The following is an 18756-nucleotide window of genomic DNA, read 5'->3' as shown; positions in this document are numbered from 1 at the left end:
CCCTCTCCCCTCTCCCCTCTCTCCTTTTTCCACTGTTCCCCCCTTTCCCCCCCCTTTCCTTGCCCAGCGTGCAGGGAGAGCCCAGTGATGGAGGTGGGATGCTGACAGGGAACTGATGTCCCACCTAACAGGGGTTTTGCCCTGGCTCTGCCTTGCAGGTCTCTCTGGATTTTGTGAACTACGAACTGGAGCGGATGGGAGTGACCTACCCTGCCCAAGCACACACCAAGTCCCCGTTCGACCCGGACAACAAGCGAGTGAAGGGCTTTTACTGAGAGTGCGGGGCTGGCGAGCGGGTGCTGCAGACACCGGGATGGGGAGAGGGACGATGCCATTAGGAGCTGCTGGATGAATTCAGCTCCTGGTGCCCCAGCTGGCTCCGGGATCTGCTGGGAGAGCTGGGCAAATGTCTGCAGTGAACTCATCAAGTGAATTTGGGTCAAATTAGAGGGGAAGAGGAGGAAGAGAGTCCAAAAAGTGCAGAGATTTTGTTCCTATGTTTTCTAAATGAACAGTACCACTACAGCAATAATTCTTTTCCACGGGTTAATTGGCCTGAAAAGTGTTTCGCTCGATTGCAAATGAAGTGGTTTCAATTTTTGACTTTGCTGGAAACCCTTTCCCCCAGAATGTAGTTTCATGCTGTCTGGAAATGAATTTTTTAAACTAACTCTGCTGTTAATACAGCTGTAGCCTCCAAACCTGCTGTCTCTCTGGTCCCTTGCTGCATCTGTCCCTGCTGTGATGGGTGTCACCTTGTCCTGGCTATGCCCTGGGGACCCAGTGCTGGGGTAGGAGCACCCATGGGGGCCATGGAGGGAAGGGGCAGGGGGCCCAGGGCTCATGCTGTGGATGCTCTGCCCGGTGCAGGGTTCTTCTACGCCGTGAAATGGTTAGCTTTACCCAGGGGGTTTCCAGGCACGTTCATCCCATCTCTGTAAGCACAGGTTCGTTCCTTCATCCTGTCTTGCCCCATTCACAGCCAGAGCTTCAGGTCCTGCTCTGGCAAAATGCTTCCTTGTGGCTCCAATGTTCAGAGGGATTTTAAGCACCAATGTCTGTTGCCTTCAGTGGTAACTGGCACCTAAGGCCCTTTAAAAAATCGAGCCTGGGGTGAGAAGCCTGCAGTGCCTGTTTCGATTTTGTTTGTGATGCTCAAGTGTTGTCTCAGTGTGCGATTGCTGTGCGGCTGGTGGGGAGGGTTGATCATCCCCAGACCTGAACCATGACCCTGTACATTTGTGGGAGGGCAGGAGTAAAGGCAAGTCACAGTTTTTAGCTGTGGTAATGGGAATGTGTTGGTGCCCCAACCCACACCAGTCCCTGGGTTTGACAGGAGGAAAACAGTGGTGCCATGCAGCCCTTGATGCTTAATCATAGAATGTATTGGGTTGGAAGGGACCCTCAAAGGCCATCTAGTCCAACCCCCCTGCAGTGAGCAGGGACATCTTCACTAGAGCAGGTTGCTCAGAGCCCCATCGAGCCTGACCTTCAATATCTCCAGGGATGGGGCCTCCACTACCGAGGCACTGACACCAGGGCTGCCCTTGGTCCCATCTGCTCTGCTGGCATCTTCCTGAAGGTCACCTCCTCGGTGGCTCCCGATGGAGAGGGAGATGCAGGCAGAGGCTGAGTGCTGAGCCGGTCTCGGAGGCATCAGGGAAGGTTTTCCATCTCCTGCACACAGCCCTTGAACCCCTTGCTGCTCAGGGGAAGGGATGGCTGCTCCCTGCCCATCCCCATAACCAATCCCTGGCTCTGATCCCCTTACTGGACTCCATCTTCTGTGATGCAGTGAGGGCCTGATCTCTGCTGAAGCTTTCACATGCCTGAAGCAATGATCACACTGCATGCTTTTCACTTTATTTCCCTTGACTAGGTTTGCTTGGTTTATACCCGCTTTCGAGCTGATTTCATTCCTGAGCCTGATGCAACAAGCGCCATGGGCAAGAGTTTGAACTCTCAGATGCTTTGGTTTTACTGGAAAGATTAAAAACCAAGATTGGGCTGATTTTTTCTCTGAATAGGAGGTGTTTGCACTCCCTGATTCTGCCCAGGCGGGGGGCAGAAGAGCAGGTGGCTGCGGTCCTGTCCGTTTGTCCTGGGGATAAATGAGGGACTGAGCACGCTGCCTCCCCGCTGAGCCAGGGATCTGCTGCAAAGACAATGTTTTGCTTCAAAAAGGCTTTTCTAATCCATAGTGACCTGAGATTTTCCCTTAAACCCACGGTGGCTGGGAGGGCGGTTTTAAGCTGCCACCTTGCCCTGGCTTGCACCCACCCCAGGGCAGTGAGGGGCAGGCGCCTGGCTGGGATGGATGGGATCTTCTGCAGCACCACCAGCCTTTCCTCTGCTCTTCCCAAGGATTTTCCCTTTGGAGCTCAACAGCAAAAAGCAATTTTTTCCTTTTTTTTTTTTTTTTGTTTCTTTTTTTTTTCACATTTACATATTTAATGGAGCAACTTTTCCTGCCAAAAGGTTTGTCTCCCCCCCATGCCGTGTTCCTCCCCACCATCCCTCTCCCTTTCTAAACCCTATCACAGAGGTATCATTTGTTCCCGGCCATTGGCATCTGGTGGCGTCAAGACGAATAATCCCCAGCGCGGGGGAGTTGGAGGAGGGGCGCAGTGGGGAGCCGCAGTTCCCTGCAGCGGGGAGGCGAGCGCTGGGTGGGAGTCACAGCATCCCTCCCTCCCCCCTTCCCCACCGAGCACCCACGGAGCCTCCCCAGGCTAGACAGGACCGTGGGGCACTGGGAAGGCCTGTGTGCTGCTCCCACGCAGGTTTTTTCTCTGTGCCTCAGTTTTCCTGCAGGAAAACAGGCTTCTCACCCTCCCCGGGGCTTCGCTGGGTTTGGCACAATAGCAAACCTCCGTGTTATTATTCTGGGGGCGGAAAGCAGTATTACTCAGAGCCGGGGTTGCTAATAACGCACTAAATATAGTGCTTTCTATCTCCAGAGTACTTTCTGAACTCTTAACTCGTGAGCCCTAATCCCCTCCAGAGACAGGAGCCAGGGCACCGGCTGGCATCTCTGTGTGGGCAGGGATGCCTGGAGAGCGACGGGATGATGTTCCCTGTGGATGATCCTGCCTGGAGGCACTTCCCGTCGTGATGGAAGAGCATGGGGTCAGTCCCTCCTGAGCTCAGCCAAGTTGAGGGGGACAGGGGTGGCAGGCTGAGGTCCTGGGGTGGGTGGGCAGCGAGGGATGGGCTCCTGCAGCCTCTCGGTGATGGTGGGAAGCGGCTGCTTCTCCCACTTGCCCTGCAAGAGAGTTCAGCACCGTGAGACCATCAGGGTTTCAGGTACTTGGAGACTCCGTGTTTCCCCCTACTTATAAAATTTAAATGATCTTTAATATTTGGAGTGTTTTTAGCCTAAACCAGGATGTTTTCTTATGAGATGTTACTAATGATTTGTATTGCAGAAGCACCTACACAATGTCAGACATCTGTGGTTGGACCACATTGCACAAGCCTACCAAAATTAGGGAATTTCCACCCCAAAAAGTGTTACCCACCAAAACAGATGGAGAGAACTGCAACCAGAGTGTCCCACCGACCCACTATGTTCTCAGCCCAGCCCTGAACTGCTCTCTACCAGGTATGGTGGGAAGGTTGGTTGGAGGTGATATTTGCAAGATGCCAGCTTGGATGTTTGTGTGCAGCTGCTGCAAAACAGGAGGGACACAGCATCTCACATGAGGAGCTGCGGGGAAGAAGCTGGGGAAGGGCTGTCACAGCCATCAGGGCTCAAGGTGACCATGGCCAGGGCAAAACCCCAGCTCCACGCACGCATGGGAGCATCTTGTCCTGAGGATGCTGCCTGCAAGGAGCAGTCTGCCAGAGTCAGTGCCAAGGGCTGAGCCCAGTAGGCAGGATCTAGCTCAGAGGTGACTTGTTGGTCCTAACCTGGACCGGGTGAGATGGAGGCAGGGGCTGTGAGGGCAAAGCAGGGATGAGCCTGGGCTGAGCTCTGGTTTGGCCATGCTGTGGTTTGGCTGCTGGCTGCGTGCTCATGCGGAAACGTCAGAGAGAGGCTGAGCTGCAGCGTGAGCAGGAGGAGGGAGGTCTGGAGAGGAGAGGTAGAACCGAGAGTCATCAGCAGGAGAGTCATCCGCAGGAAGATGGAAGTCAAACTGATGTTTTCAGATGGAATTCCTTGTAGGATGGGCCAGTGAAATGGGCCAGTGCCTACACCAGCACCAGGAAGACCCTGGGGAAAGGTGGAGAGAGATGGAGTGACCCCCCCTAAGGCACATGGAGAGTGACTGGAGAGGGGACAACATCACAAGGGTGCATCAGCTGCAGAAATAACTATTTTCCAGTAACCTTATGGCTAAAGAGAGTTAAGTGTGTTTGGAATGCGCCTGCCCCAGGGCTCAGCCCTGAGCCCATCTGTTTCAGAGCTCTACCCTGCCAACACATCCCAAACCCTGTGCTTGCGCCTCACCAGCACCCTGCTTTTTGGGGTAGATCAAAGACATTTGGATTGTCTCAATAGTTGTTGTTTTCAGTGCTTTTGAGTGGAAATCTGAATGTAGAGACTATAGAAAATTCACTGCAAGTCTGTGCAGGTGCAGGGGACTTGGAAACAGCTATGTCCCTGCAGTCACTCACAAGCATTGCCTTGAGATTTTGCTCAATAATTAACAGCACTCAGTCATTCCAGAAATCTCGTCAGGTTTGAGATCACTGAACTGCAAAAACATGAGCTTAATTAGAAGCTGGCACTTTTCTCTTGGCAGAAACAGTGTGGAATAAATGCAATGTCTTAAAATCGGGCTCGCTCTGAAAACACCATCAGAGCAAGAAGGGCAGTTCAGCTGCGATGCTTGTGACCCACTTTGTGTTGGCATCAGCTCTGCTCCACTCAGGTCTCTTCCCAGCCACCCCACAGACCTCTCTGAAATCAGGAAAGTTTTCTGGTCTGTAATTAAGAGGCTTAATTCATAATTCTGCTGCTGCACAAAACTTCTGCATCATTTCTGTCCCTGCTGCAGAGCTCTGCATGGCCGAGAGGTGCTGGGTCTCCAGTTCCAGGGAACTGGAAAGGTTTCTGCCCCCTCCAGAGTAGACTTTGATAAAGGGGTTTTACTGGGACAAAAAACTTGTGGTCTTCCCTGCAATCAGCTTGGCATCCCCTGGCTCTGCAGTGGATAATGCTGGATCCAGAAATAATGTATTGTGTGAGTTTATGACACTGATAAACAGTGTCGGGAGCTCATAGTGATAGGGACCATCAGTGGTTATAAATCTTCATCCCCATCATCATCATGATCATCATTGCTGGGCCTGGTTTTTCTTTAAAGGTCTCACAACCCTTTATCCTTCAGGTTTTGCTGGACAGCCACCTTTGGATACTGCACAGATGCTGTGCTTAACGAGCTCGCTCAGCTGGGACCTGCTGTAATTTGCCAAAATCCTAAAAATCACCTCACATTTCTCCTTGTTTCTGGAGCTAGCCCTGCTTTAATGCTCAGTGAGAGCAGCCTCCAAATCACTTTATGCAAATGCATCTCCTAATTGAATCTGGCCGAACATATCCACAGCGGGCTCGTGCCGTGTTGATTCAAGTGCCAGGTTTGTGCTGGGCTCAGTGTCCTGCTGACACCAGGGTTCCCCAGGCAGCTCCAGCTCCCTGCCCTGAGACCAGTCGTGTCCTGAGCACCAGAGACCTGAACCATCTATCTCACCAGGGTCACCCTATGGCACAGCTCTGCCCAGCCTACAGCCTAGGAGTCTGGCTGTGAAGCTTTGGTTGTGAAGCTGTACCTACCGGGAACTGGATGGCTGAGGATTTGTTGCAGTGCATTGAGATCGGAGCAAAGCCGTAGAGGGATTTCAGCACATCTCTGTTGAATGTGTTCCAGGGGATGGAGAAAAACTGCTGTGGGACGGAGACCTGTGGGCACATGCAGACCTCCTCGTCGTTAAACCTGGGACAGGAGAAATGCCACACTGAAACACAGCAACACTGTCTCCTTTCAGTGCTGGATGTGTCTAACTCCTACGCAGCCTGGAATGGCTCCGCAGTCAGTGCTGGGAGCAGGGAATGCCTAGTGTAGCCAGCACCTGTGGGTGAAGATCTGGGGCCAACCCATGGGTCGGACACCCTGTGCAAGGTGAGCATCTCACACCTCTCAGTGTGGGTGAATGAGCTGCAGCTTGCTTCTCTGGCAGTGATGCTTGGTGTCTGCCTTGGGTTATAAAAAGTGTTTTGCACATAAGCACTTGTGGTGGTTTCACCCTTTTGGTTTGTCGCCAAACACAGCCTGGTCTCTCACTCTCCCACCCCTTCAGGGAATAGGGGAGAGAATTGGAAAGAAAAGGGCGAGGAGACTCACAGGTTTTGATAAAAACTATTTACTAATAAGAAGAAAATTATCTCTGTCCTAATAAAACCAGGACGGCACATCTTGCCCATGCACTCACTCTTGCAGGGAAGTCCCTCCCTGGGAAGGCTCTCCCTTCCCAGTGGTTCTCACCACACAACTATCCCTAAAGCCCTGGGTTTGGCTGCCAGGGCAGGACCACCTGAGTGCCCCTGCTCACCTACTGCACAGCCAGGGCCTCAAACCCCACTTTTTAAACTTCTTTTTCCAATATTACTAGCAAAAGACTATGCAGTGGTCCCTCTCTGCTTTGTACCACCACGCAGGGCTCTGTACCTGTTCACAAGGTTGAAGTATCGGTGTAGGTAGCCCGGATCCACAGCGCTTTTGCACAGCTCCAGCTGTGTCTGGGGGTAGTAGTGCACGTAGTTGACACACATCTCCTCCAGGATCCCAAACCCACCCTGTGGCACAGACACAAAGGTGCTGACAACAGGGTCTGGATCTGCCCTGCCGGGGCTGTGCAGACAGCGGGGAGAGCAGAGGGCCTGTGAAGGCATGGAGCTCCCACTTTTACCTGCACACATGTAGATGTGCACATATATATATATATATATATGTCTATCTGCACCCCTTCAGGTGCCCATGGGATGGGCAGCACCCTGCTCATCTACCCATCCACCCTTTATGAAAGGACAAAATTTCAGGCTAGATCGTGTGGTTTACATTAAAATGCAGATTTTCTATAATCCCTCTGCTATATTTAGCTTTGTCCCTGTTGATGGTACCTCTGACAGGCTCTCTTTTCACTGCCTATGTAAGAAAATAACATGCACTGTCAAAAAATACCACTTCCCTTTAATTACAATTAATCCCCGGTGGAACAGTTTGTGATGGGAATTAGTGACACATGCTGCTTCTCAATTAGCACCTTAACATCCCTGCTGCTGGTAACAGAGCCTTGTGGGTTCACTTCTGTATTGCCCTCCCTCTGGTTCCTGGCTGTGATTCAGCCCGGGTTCATTCAGGTGCCCATTTTGTGGGTGGCCCCCACCTTAGGGTGCAAACACCCACCAGCCCCATGCAAGAAGGTGAGCTCATCCTTGCACTCACCACGGTGACTCGGCTCCGGTCCTCCGTGTTGTATGTGCAGGTGGTGATGAGTTCATCGCCCTGGAGGGTTTGAACACAGATAGGTGTAAGTGTGCAGAGTTTCCCCTCTCCGATCAGCAAATTTGGGGATCAAGGAGTTTGTAACATAGCAGATCTCTGCTCTCTGTAGCAGTGCCAGCCCGCTTCAGCCTGTTTCCCCACTGCAGGAGCACTTGCTGAACATCCATCCCCAAGGGAGATTCCCTAGGGCTGTGTCCCAGGGATGGTGTTTCCTGCTTTCCTCACTTTTTAAGAATTTCTGCAAGGCTGAAGCACCTAAAAAAAAAATGCACTTAGGCAACATTTTGAATTGCTAAACCCGTACCCAACCTGATGGCCCAACTGCCTTTCTCCTCCTCTGTAGTCCATGCCATGGAGCACAGCCTTGCGTATGGTTTCAATAGGTTTTTGAGCAGTCTGCTGGGGCTGTACGGCTCCCGTAGGCACCCTTCACTTTCCACCTGGGTTCTTCCTCACCTGAACAGCCCCAGGACATGCTCAGCCTCTGTTTTACCCCCCGCTCCCACCACAATCGCTGCTGAATCTCTTCTGTCAAGCCAGGAGGGAGAGGGCACCTCTGGCGTGTGCACAGTTCACCCTTACCCCTCCAAGGAACCCCCCTCTGCTAGAGGAAGCCCAGCTAAATTAGATGCTTAGTTTAGCTCCCAGCATGGTTTGGTTGCTCACACGCTGGTTTTGTGCCATATGAAGTGGGCCCTGGTGTCCTCAGGGCGGCTGCATGGGGGTGGCCGATATGACTTGGGAACAATGGGGAGCACATCCTCCTCCAGCCCCCCAGGAGAGCCCAGATGGCAGCGGGTGCCCTTGTGTGGGCTGCCAGTTGTGGAAGGGCTGAGGTGGTGTAGAGGAGTCGGGGTGACAGGGGAAGGTCTTGCATTTTTTAAGATGCCACCATGATTTTTAGAGCCACTCACTGGAAAAACTGCAACCACCTCCTTCAGCATGCGGATCTCCTGGGAGGGAAGGAAAGGGACAGTATCAGAAGGACACCGTGCTGACATCCCACCCGCTGCCCCTGCAGACCCCTGTACCTGGAAGTGTGGGCTGTAGTGACTGTCAGCGTTCACGACCTGCCGCTCTCTCCCATCCCGGGACAGCACTGTCACCACTTTTCTTCCTGCCAGGTGAGTGTGGAGCTGGGAGGCGAAGATGCGGATGCCGGCAGCAGGCAGAGCCTGGGGGAAGGATGGCTCAAGCCTCCGTGCCCAACCCCATCCCTCTCCCCTCCCATGCATCACCTTGCTGTGTGCTCAGGACCGGCTGTCCCTGTGCTGGCCCTCACACAGAGGGTTTGGGGGGTTGCTGTACCCTTGGGACAGCGTGGAAGTGAGGTCCCTGCAGAGGGGCAGATGTTCAATCCACTGCCAAATCCAATTCATGTGCTGCTGTGCCCCATGTCAGCAGGAGCAGCTGAGCTGGACACTGCTTGCTTGTGTTCATTAGTGGTGGCACAAATGATTCCTTTTGGGTAGACCCTACAAAAACATCTACTAAAACTTCCCTGAGTGGAAGGTGGGCATTTTGAAATCATACTTGAGAAAGCTCTTGGCAGGCTTCTTGGAAGCAGAGGCCAATCTTCCCATCTCCATGAGGGAAAGCACTGCTGGGGCACAGCCAGCTCAGCACTAAGTTCTGTGGGAATGGTAGCTCATGGAGCCAGAGCAGATGGCTCCCCAGGAGAGCTGCTTCGAGGGGGATTCAGCACATCCCAACCAGCTGCTCACTCTGTTGTACACGGCAGATTCTTCTTTCTAGCACAACCTCATGGTAATGGGTTCAGGGAATTTAAAACTGGGAACTGGGAGCTCAGTGCCGTATCACGGATGCCTTGGAAAAGCCATTTGCAATTTCTCTTCTCTGAGATGAAGCCAGGGCAGAGAGGACGGGTACTCACCAGCTGGGTGCATTTGTCAGTGCAGTACCCCTTGAGGATGAAGGCATCCTCGCCCGGGGGAATGGCCATCACCGGCGTGTAGACCAAGCCCAGCTCCATGATGCCAGCATCATAGCGTCTCAGGGTGGCCGTGTAGTAGAGGCGTATCCCCGAGGAGTCATGACGACCTTGCAGGCAAGAGGACAAGGCTGTAAGTCACCGTGGGAGAAGTGACAGCTGCTAGGACAAGGTCAGGTGTGAAAAATGATGCTGTGCTGCACTGTGAAGAGGCACACTGGCCTCTCATTTGCAGCTTTCTTCATGTGTGTGGTTCTTATTGGTTTTAAATCCTAGATATTTTCATGCAAGTCTTTATTGAGTGGCTCCAGACATGTGGTGGTCCCCTAGAGAGGTCACCAACCTGAGGCTGACTTGGTCCCAAGAGAGGTAAGAAGTACCTTTGTAGAGCTTAAAGCAGAAGGACAGATTATGGGGTGCTTTGGAGAACTCCCTCAGACATATGGCTCATTGCATCTTCTTTAACTGATGCATCCAAAGAACTAAGGCCATGCTGTTACTGGAGGCCTGGCAGGAGGAGAAATGCCTATGGAGCAAGCACTCCTTGCATTTGGAAAGCTTCTGGTCTCTCTTCCATTTGAGACTGTTCTATTTAACACCCTCCCCAGTGCCCACACACAGCTGGTGGGAGCTGCAGAAGACCCTGTACCCATGACGTGCCCTGGCAGATGCTGACCATGGGGTAGGCAGAGGCAGCAGTGGGCTCTGCTGAGATGCGAAGCTGGACTCTGGCTCCCATTTGCCACCCAGTTTTACAAGCAAAGGGAAAGAAGAGGTTCAGTAGGTCAGGAGGGGTTCAGGCTGGCTTTGAACCCCCTGTCTCTGGGCTGGAGCCCACCCAGGGACCAGAATAACAGGGGAGACACTATTGGTTAACACACAAAAGCAGATAAATTATGAAAGACACGAGCTCCGTATTTATAGACGTGTTTCTTCTCGAGTCACCGAATGTGCTATGATTGATCTACAGTACATATGCTCCGGTCTCCTAAAAATATACTTGAGTAGTCAAGAAGCTACTTGTTTTTATGTAAATGAAGAAAACGGGTTGTTTGGAATCCTTTTTAAAAAAAAAAAAAAAAAAATGTGTCTCCTGACAATGTTATTGAAGCAGGAGTAGCATTAAAACAACATCTAAATTTCCCCAGCCAGGTTGGTGCTGTCTCCCTGGTGACTTTGGCATCGCTGTTGCTCTTGGCTCTGAGCTCAGACCAACCACTTTGCATGGAAACTGGGGTGACACTGTGGGACAGCCCAGCTAAATAATGGTGTTGCCTTGGACCATTGCCCTGCAAGGAACCATGTGTAGGGACAGCTTTCTGCCTGGGGGGCTGCAGGCTCTGCCAGCCTCCCTTCCCCAAGCATCCTTCCCCCACTGCTGGGTATGCACAAGGATGGGGTCCAGCCTCTGCTGCTGACTTCACTGAGACCAGAAAGGCAGCAGCATGGTGAGGATTTAATATGTTCCTCCTGCTAGCACAGATCTGGACCATGGAGTCTCTAGAAAGTTGCAAACAGGGCTAGGATTTTGACCAAGTTCTCGTCTGTATGAAGCCCTCTCTGGCAGGGTGGCAGTCCCTGGTGTTTACCCAGCTCTCCTGCCACTGCCTTGCTGGGGAGGCACTGGGCATCACCACGCACCCACTCACCTTTAAATACCAGGGGATTGTGGTAATGAATCTCCAGGCGCAAATATCTGGAGGAGCCTGGGCCACCAAAGGCAAGACCTGCTTCTTCAGGGTAGTAGAAAGGCTGGAAGCAGAGGGAGGGTGTTAGAGGAAGGTTGGGGTGGCTTTCCTGGGGACAAAGCTGAAAAGCCTAAGCGAAATGTCGGGGCATAATCCTGACCCCCACCATGGGCTGAAGGACATGATTTTGTGCTCTTGGTTGTGCTTGGTGAGCTGATCTTGCTTCAAAAGGTTTCTCACATGTCAACATGCACATGCAATGGCATAACCACCGAGCAGGGGCATCACACTGATCTAAGGCACCAAGGAGTGGGGCTGAGTAAGGTGGAAACTCAGAGGTGACTGGGGGGAGCTCAGACAGGGCTGGACACACATCCCAGCAGAGATCGGGGTTGAGGCAGCCCACATGGGACAATCCCAAAATGGAATTGGGAAGGGTTGGGAGGCAGCAGGAAAGCACCCGGGAGCAAAGCTTTCACCCAGGACAGCAGGTCCCATCTTGCACCCACCTGTGCTCCCATGGCCCATGCTGCAAGCACATGCCTGCAGTAGTTGAGCCGTTCTGGCTTCATCTTTGAGTTGCAGGGCCCGTTGTAATGGGGGAAGCTGTCGAACTCTGCAGCGCACTGGAAGACTTCCATGTGGTGGACCAAGGCCTCGTTCCCCGCTGTGATCACTGGCTCATACTGCAAAGCGTTGTCCAAGGAGGAGGAGGAAACATTAAGAGTATTTGCTGAGAGCTTGTCCCTGGGTACTGCTGTCTGTGCAGGCTCCACAAGAAGCCTAAGGCAGGTATGTCTGCTATCCATTACTGAATGGGAGACAGTTTCTGCTGTGTGACGGGGAGGGAAGGTTGCTTTGGGCATGAGGCACCAAGGGCCAAAAGCTCTTGGTTGGCTTTTGGACCAACCCAGAGTCCACTAGAGCCCATAGAGAAGCATCTCATCCCTTCTCCAGCAACAGAAGCACCTGATCAGCAGAAGATCTTGGTCTGCTTTGTGATGACCAAGTCCTTTGCCACTTTTGCAGGGCTGAGGTGACGCTGGGGACATTGCTTATTCCTGAAGAGGGTCCTGGCCATGTTGTGGTAGCACTGCCTGAAGCTATTGGGTTTTGTTTCTAGCCAACAGCTGCTCAGGGCATGGGGAGGGTGATGTGGGGTACAAAGAGGGACTTCAAACAAGCCTGAGGAGCAGCTCTGGCTAAAAGTGCCAGCTGTAGAAATGATCTGCAGCAGCGGGAAGGTATCAGGAGTTACGCACTTTTTACTTACACACAGATGATTCATTTCACACCATCTGTTGGAGAGAAAATCCTCCTTCTGAGTTTTCCTTTGCAATGCCACCTCTCCTCTATAAATCACTAAGCACTTGCTTCAGTTCATGTGTCAGGTTTTCCCTCTCCCCGTCGTGTGGTTTTGACTCTGGGTGTGCCAGGTCATCTGCTGAGCCACCTCCGTGCCTGCCGGGGCGATGCTCTGCCAAAAGCTCGTGCTGGGCAGTAAGATCAGCATTAGCACCCGATGCTCCCCAGGTCTAAGCTGCCCACAGGTTTCTGCCCCTTATTTGGGGGAGGTGACCCAAGCCTCTGAGCAATGCTCACAACTTGTATTTATGTCTGTAACCCCTTTTTTTGTTGGCCTAATCTTTTAGAAGCCAGTTCATATCCCGGCTCACTCTGCCCTGCTCTCACCAGCCCTGTTCCTTTTTTTTCCATGTTTATATATTCCTCGTGGCTTCACTGTGTGCCATAATCCTGCCATGGGTCTGTCCTTGATGGCCACAGCTCTGCCTTCTGCAGGGGGACAGCTCTGCAAAGGAGCTGCTCTGAGCCTGCCCTGGTGCTGGTTTGATGTGCCAGGTGGAAAGTCACCAACCTGCCATCTCCTGCTGAGAAACTTCTGATTTTGGGTTCTTTAGGAGGCATGAGTATGCTACTGGCTGGTGGGATGGCTCTGGGAGATGTTTTGGTACCATGTTGGGGAAGATGTACAGATCTGAAAGCCTGTAAAAGGGCAGGGAAGAGGTGGACTTTGCAGAATGGCTGAAAGTCAACACGATTGCTGAACTGCATCAGGGAAAGCAACCCTCTTCTCCTGCCTCTTACCATGATAATGTGATGTTTGGGGAAGCCAACTGGGAGCTCTGCCATGTAACACCAGTAGGTTGTCTCCTGGCTGGGAATGACAACATCAGGGGCCGTGATTTCCATGGTCTTCATGTCACTGGGCAGTTCAGGGATGGTGATGTTGGGCTTTAGCAGCTGCACCCTCTGCAGTCCCCTGTGGATGGCAGAGATGTTGATGGCTTGGAGGGAATGGACTGGACTCTCTAGGATCCCATAGATAAGGTGCACGGTGCCATCCTGAAGCAAGAGCAAAGTATATCAGGTAGTTTTTCATGCAGGAATGTGAACTGCATGGACTATTAGCACCAATATTGGTGGCATGAATCCAGGAATGGACCTTTCGACCCATCCCCAGATAGGAAGCCACCCTGACTTCGCCAGTAGATCACTTTGCTGTGCTGTCCCAGAATGACTGCAGATTTCAGGGCATTTCTTTGGGTGACATTATCATAGAGGGATCCCTACCTGTTGGGAGACTCTGAAAAGTTTTCCCTAGATGGTATCGGTTTTAAAGGTAAGAAGTTAATACTATTGCCCTCACACCTCTCCCCTGCCCATAAGGATAACATCCCTCTTCTCCATCAGAGCCCTTCATCCCTCTTGAGCTCCTGGCTGGGACAACCACATCAGCTCAGGGCTCATCTCACCCTGCAGCCCAGCCCCAGCAATGGCCATGGGCAGCAGCCTGGGGAGGAACAGCAGAAACAAAACTTCTCCCTGAAATCCTCCCTTTCTCCCAGCTTCTGTTAGAGGGATACTAAGAGAGGTTCTGTTGAAAGTCTACTGCAAGCAGGGAAGGTGCCGCTGAACCCATTGAGCTCTGGACAGGAGACAAGGAAGAAAGGAGAAGAGAATAATTTTCTCTTAAAGGATCAGAGAATAAAGACCTGCAAGTCTTTTCCTGGTTCACACACAGATTTATTTTTTTTTATCCTCCAGGCCTCTCCATGTTTTGGCAGACAGTAGATGTTGCTCACCACAAGACAAGCCTTTGAAAACTAACAACAAAAGCTCAAGGATGCTCTTGTGCCCATATTGGCTTTAAAATATCCTGCCTACCAAAGGCTTTTGTCTGAAGTGAGCCTGGTGCCGATTTCTGCCTGTTCTCAGGGTCCATGGCTGATACCCCCAAGCTTTTTGATATCCCCACTGGGAACATTTCCCCCAAGCCCTGTCCCGCTGAGGAGCAGTGAATGCAGACCAGGAGAGACTTCACCAAACCATGCACAAGCATACCGCAGCAAATTTATTTGCTGTCCCTTTGCTCCCGCGCTTGCCAAAACCTTCCTCTTTGCCTCCCATTGAACAATACCAACACCTCTTTGTAACACTCCAAACAGTTGGCTCCAGATTGCAACCTGGAGTGATGCAGGAGGGTATTTATGTAGACCTAACACATGTTCAACAGGAGCAGATGATGCAAACAAGCTAAAATCTACACTTTATAGAGGTTTATAAGGGGTTGTAAATAGATTGTGCTAAACATTACTCATGTCCCAGGGCTGATATCTGTAGTACACTTCCCTTCTGCTCTAGACAGTGCGAACAGTCGATGCTGTCCCCAAAACAAAACACCAGTCAGGTATAACCTGCAGGTTGGGGTTTGGAGCTCTGGCCCAGGGCTGGGACAGGGCTGGGGATTACTATAGCAGTGTGAGGGTGATGCCATACCTCTATAAGGTAGTCCTTGGGGTCACAGGTGCTGAAGGCTCTTCTGAAGAGGAGGTAGAGCCCCTCAGGAGCCCTCCAAGCCCTGAGGAGCTGGTAGTCCTGCTGCGAGTCCATGTGGAGTTGCCCCTTGCCATCGCTCCAGGCATCCTGTGGGAGAAAGAGGACCCTGCTCAGACTATGGAACTCACAGCAGTGACCTCCAGTGGGACCACGAGTCATGAGGTCCTCCTTCTGTTCACCCTCTGGTTGGTTCACCCTCTGCATCCCAGAGGTGGAGGCAGCCTGTGTTTTGGTTGCCCCATGCCACCCTCCAGCACCTGTGCCAATGTTGCCCATGTCATGAGACCCTTAGTGCTCAGCACAGGCAGACCTGTGAAATATGTGACCCAGCATGAATGCTCTGCAGAAAGACCTTTACAAGTTGAGATGCAACTGAGGGAAAGGAGGCAGGGGGAAGGAAAGCCCACAGGGTCGCAGGAAGGTGTTACATTGGTCTGTGTTTTGGGTGGATTTGGCTGGAGAGACAATCTGGGTGGTGGGTGATGTGCTCTTCAAGACCCTTACCACAAACCATCTGCTTGCAATTTAAGATCAGACCCTTGCTCGGTTGTAGTGTCAGCCCTAGAAATCACTACCCCTCTTCAAAACACTTCATTTGTTGTGACCAGGTTGTTTTGGCAGCCCAGCAAGGCCTCCCAAAAACTGCTCGTTGGTGACAAAGCCACATCAAGAAGCAAAGCAGTAGGTTACCCCTCTGCTTAAGGATTTGAAGGTTTGAAGTATAAAGTCCTGGAATACTCTGGATTTGAACAGTGTTGTTTTCTTGATCTTTTGCCGTTGATATCTTTCGTTTCCTGGGAAAAAGCACCTAAGATGCACCTGTGTTCATACACAAGTGGCATCGGTTCTTTTATCTTGGGGGGAAAAAAAAACAGAAGAAAAAGAATAAAGCATCTTGGCATCATTTCAGCCAGAATTAGAGAGTCATATTTTGAGAACATATTGTCCTTAGAGGGGGAGAGTATAAGCAGCTACATGAAGCTAGCATGACATTTGTTTTCATAGGAGTATGGTGTGCAAATTAATCTCGTAGTACATGGGAGGTTAAGCAAATTTGGATCTTTTTAACAGCTGACGTACTTATCCAGAAGAAAGGCTGCTGGGAGAGAGAAAACCAGGGTTGGAGAGATTTATAGAAATCTTGCAGGATGCTGTTTAGCACCAACTGAAAGAGAACCGAAAACCCAAATGCTGCCCGGTGTTTAATTCAGTGCTGTTTGTCTTTCAGCGCGCACATGAAGGCAGATTAGAAATGATCCTTTATGTTGGGGTTTTTTTTAACATGATGCTGTGAAATACTGTAGCATTCGAGCCACCACACATCCCGAATGGCTGGTAATTAGCAGGAAAACAGTACAGATAATAAGCTCTCCTTTTCATCCTTTCATTACACTGCGGATCACATTGCGGCTGATTGAGAAAGAATGTATTTTATGGTTAATTTGAAGTAAGCAGAGAGGTAAAATTTAACTTACTGAAAAGCCCCACACAGAGAAAAATGTGAATTGCTTTCTGCAGCTAAGCATAATTGCAATGAGCCTAACGCGATTGTCTGGGGATAGGGAACTGCCGGAGTGCAAAAGGGTTAATTACTGTAACTGCAACCCTGGTAGAAAGGCAAACCAAACAAGAACCTGGACAAACTGACTGTGTAAGAAAGGAGAGCAAAATCAAACAGCAAAATTAGAAATTAGTTGCCCTCCCCTCATCTGCTACCACCAGGCGTTTACATACCACCCAAATACATGTGCAGGTTTAATTTCCGATAGCACTGCGCTGCTGGCAGGCAGCCGTCAGGTCGTGTTTGCCTGTGTCCTGTTGATCTCTGTGATCAAACGCGGCTGCGGGTGGGTTATTGGTGCTGCCAGGAGCAGGATTTCTGGCTGATAACTTTTGCACTTTCTCAAAAAGTCATTAATGGGAGCTGTGGTTAATTTTTAATGTGACTGACAGTAGCGCACAAGTGAACCAAGTTCTGCTGTTGGGCTTGATGATTTCAAAGGTCTTTCCCAACCAAACAATTCTATGATTCTAACTTGTTGACGTGTCCTGTGTGTGTGTGAGTGTGAGCTGGTCTGTACACCTACTTGTTGGAGCTCTTTCAGCTGAGCACAGCAGAGTCATCCAGGTTTTGGTTCTGCTCAGTCTTGCTGATGTGCTGCTGGATTTATTCTTTTCTCTTTGTGTTTAAAATCCTATGCCAAACCTATCAAATAATATAGACCTGATCTGTGGCTCCCTCTGGGATAGAAATCCTCAAGACCTTTTGGATCCCTTCCACCAGCATGTGCCATGCCCTGGATCAGCCCAACCACAAGCCAGACTGACCCATGGGGTGGCCAACCCCCAAAGCAGCCATGCAAACACATAAGCGACTCACCCCAAAATAGGAATTGTGTCCGTCACTCCAGAGCACAGCCAGGTCCGCGTTCTCGAACTCGCCCCTGTCCGACATCCCAAAGAGGAGCCCAAACTTCAGGTCCCTGATGAAGAGCTGAAAATGCACAGCTTGCTCGGGATAGCTGATGTTCCAGGAGAGCTCAAGCATTCCCTGGGGATCAAGGGGCACCTTGTAGGGACAATCACGGGGCACCGAGCCCTGCAGGGCCACCACTAAGATGACCAGACACACTGCGATCATGGTGAAGTACATGGATGCCACTTCCCGCAGCTTGAAGCTGGGACAGGGGCAGGGTTTGGTGCTGGAGGTCTGCATGCTGGGCAGGATGGCACCTGCGCCTGGCTTTGGCCATTTATGCGCTGGCCCTCCTGGGCAAGCTGGGTAAGTGATATTCTTTAATTGCATTTGGTTGTTGGGAAATTGGATTGTTGTATTGCCCCCCCCGCCCCAACCACCTCCTGGCCAAACACTTGTCATTTGCTGCCTCCCCTTAATTGGCTCTAATTGCACATGGACCTTACCAATAACAATTGAATTTGACTGGGCTGATGTTATTTGCTCTTAAATCTTCCTCAGTGGCTGGAAAGGGCTGTTTAATCTCAAGCTGCTCTTGCTGAGCCCTGCGTGGACGTGCTCTGTCCCGCTTGCGGTGCCTCTCCCCCAGCTCTTCAGAGTGAAAGCTCTGGGATTGCCCCAGGAGCAACCCCAGCCACAGCCCCCTGTGTCCCCCAGACTGGGATCACTGGATACAGGTGGCCAAACCATGAGGGATCAAATCGCAGGGTCAGCTGCCAGAGAGATGCAGAGTCCTGGTCCTGCTCCCTGTCCACACTCTGCTGGGTGCAGGCTGGGGGATCACTCTGTGAATCCCTGTTTTCTTTTTGCTCCTCTTAGTAGCAACACAGGTCAGTGGCTTGGAGATCAGTTGGTCTAAGTGCACCCTTGGGGACCCCTTTGCTCCCCCCAACCCTGTTGTGATGTGCTGTTCAGGTGGTGCTGAGGTCTGGGCTGCATCATGGGGACCTGTCCGGCTGCACATTCCCTCTCAGAGACCTCACCGATGGCATGAAACCAGAGGAGCCATTTCTGTGTTTATTTATTTTTGGAGGCTGGCCTCCCTGGGGACACGTTTGCATGAGATGCTGCCAAAAGCTGAGCCAAGTCAAGTGACCCAGAGCCCCACGGTCCTTTAGTCGCTGCTGGGTTTAAAAGGAACCTCTCCAAGCTGACTGCGGTGTCGTTTGCTGGAGCTCTCAGAGGTGTCAGAACAGGTCCAGAGAAGGGATTCCAGGGCACGAGGTGTCCTTTTGAGTGGTGGCAATGGTTCCTTCTGCTCCAGCAAGCCAGCTT

The 18756-nt window shown here is 51.5% G+C and overlaps 1 protein-coding gene across 1 annotated transcript; it reads right to left on the bottom strand.

Annotated features, from left to right (window-relative positions):
• Positions 1–3130: 3130 nt before the first annotated feature.
• On the bottom strand, positions 3131–17758 carry DBH (dopamine beta-hydroxylase). The gene is given in 13 exon segments (XM_010171854.2): positions 3131–3265; positions 5780–5939; positions 6672–6799; positions 7449–7508; positions 8423–8461; positions 8540–8683; positions 9403–9569; positions 11109–11211; positions 11657–11833; positions 13254–13511; positions 14946–15092; positions 17386–17740; positions 17742–17758. Coding segments are annotated over 13 exon segments (1890 nt in total).
• Between the last annotated feature and the right edge of the window lie 998 nt (positions 17759–18756).

This window comes from Antrostomus carolinensis, unplaced genomic scaffold (genome assembly GCF_000700745.2).
Source record: "Antrostomus carolinensis isolate BGI_N321 unplaced genomic scaffold, ASM70074v2 scaffold35697, whole genome shotgun sequence".
NCBI classification, from domain to species: Eukaryota; Metazoa; Chordata; class Aves; order Caprimulgiformes; family Caprimulgidae; genus Antrostomus; species Antrostomus carolinensis.
Note: the sequence above shows the minus strand (reverse complement) of the source record. Positions and strands in the feature narration are given on the sequence as shown.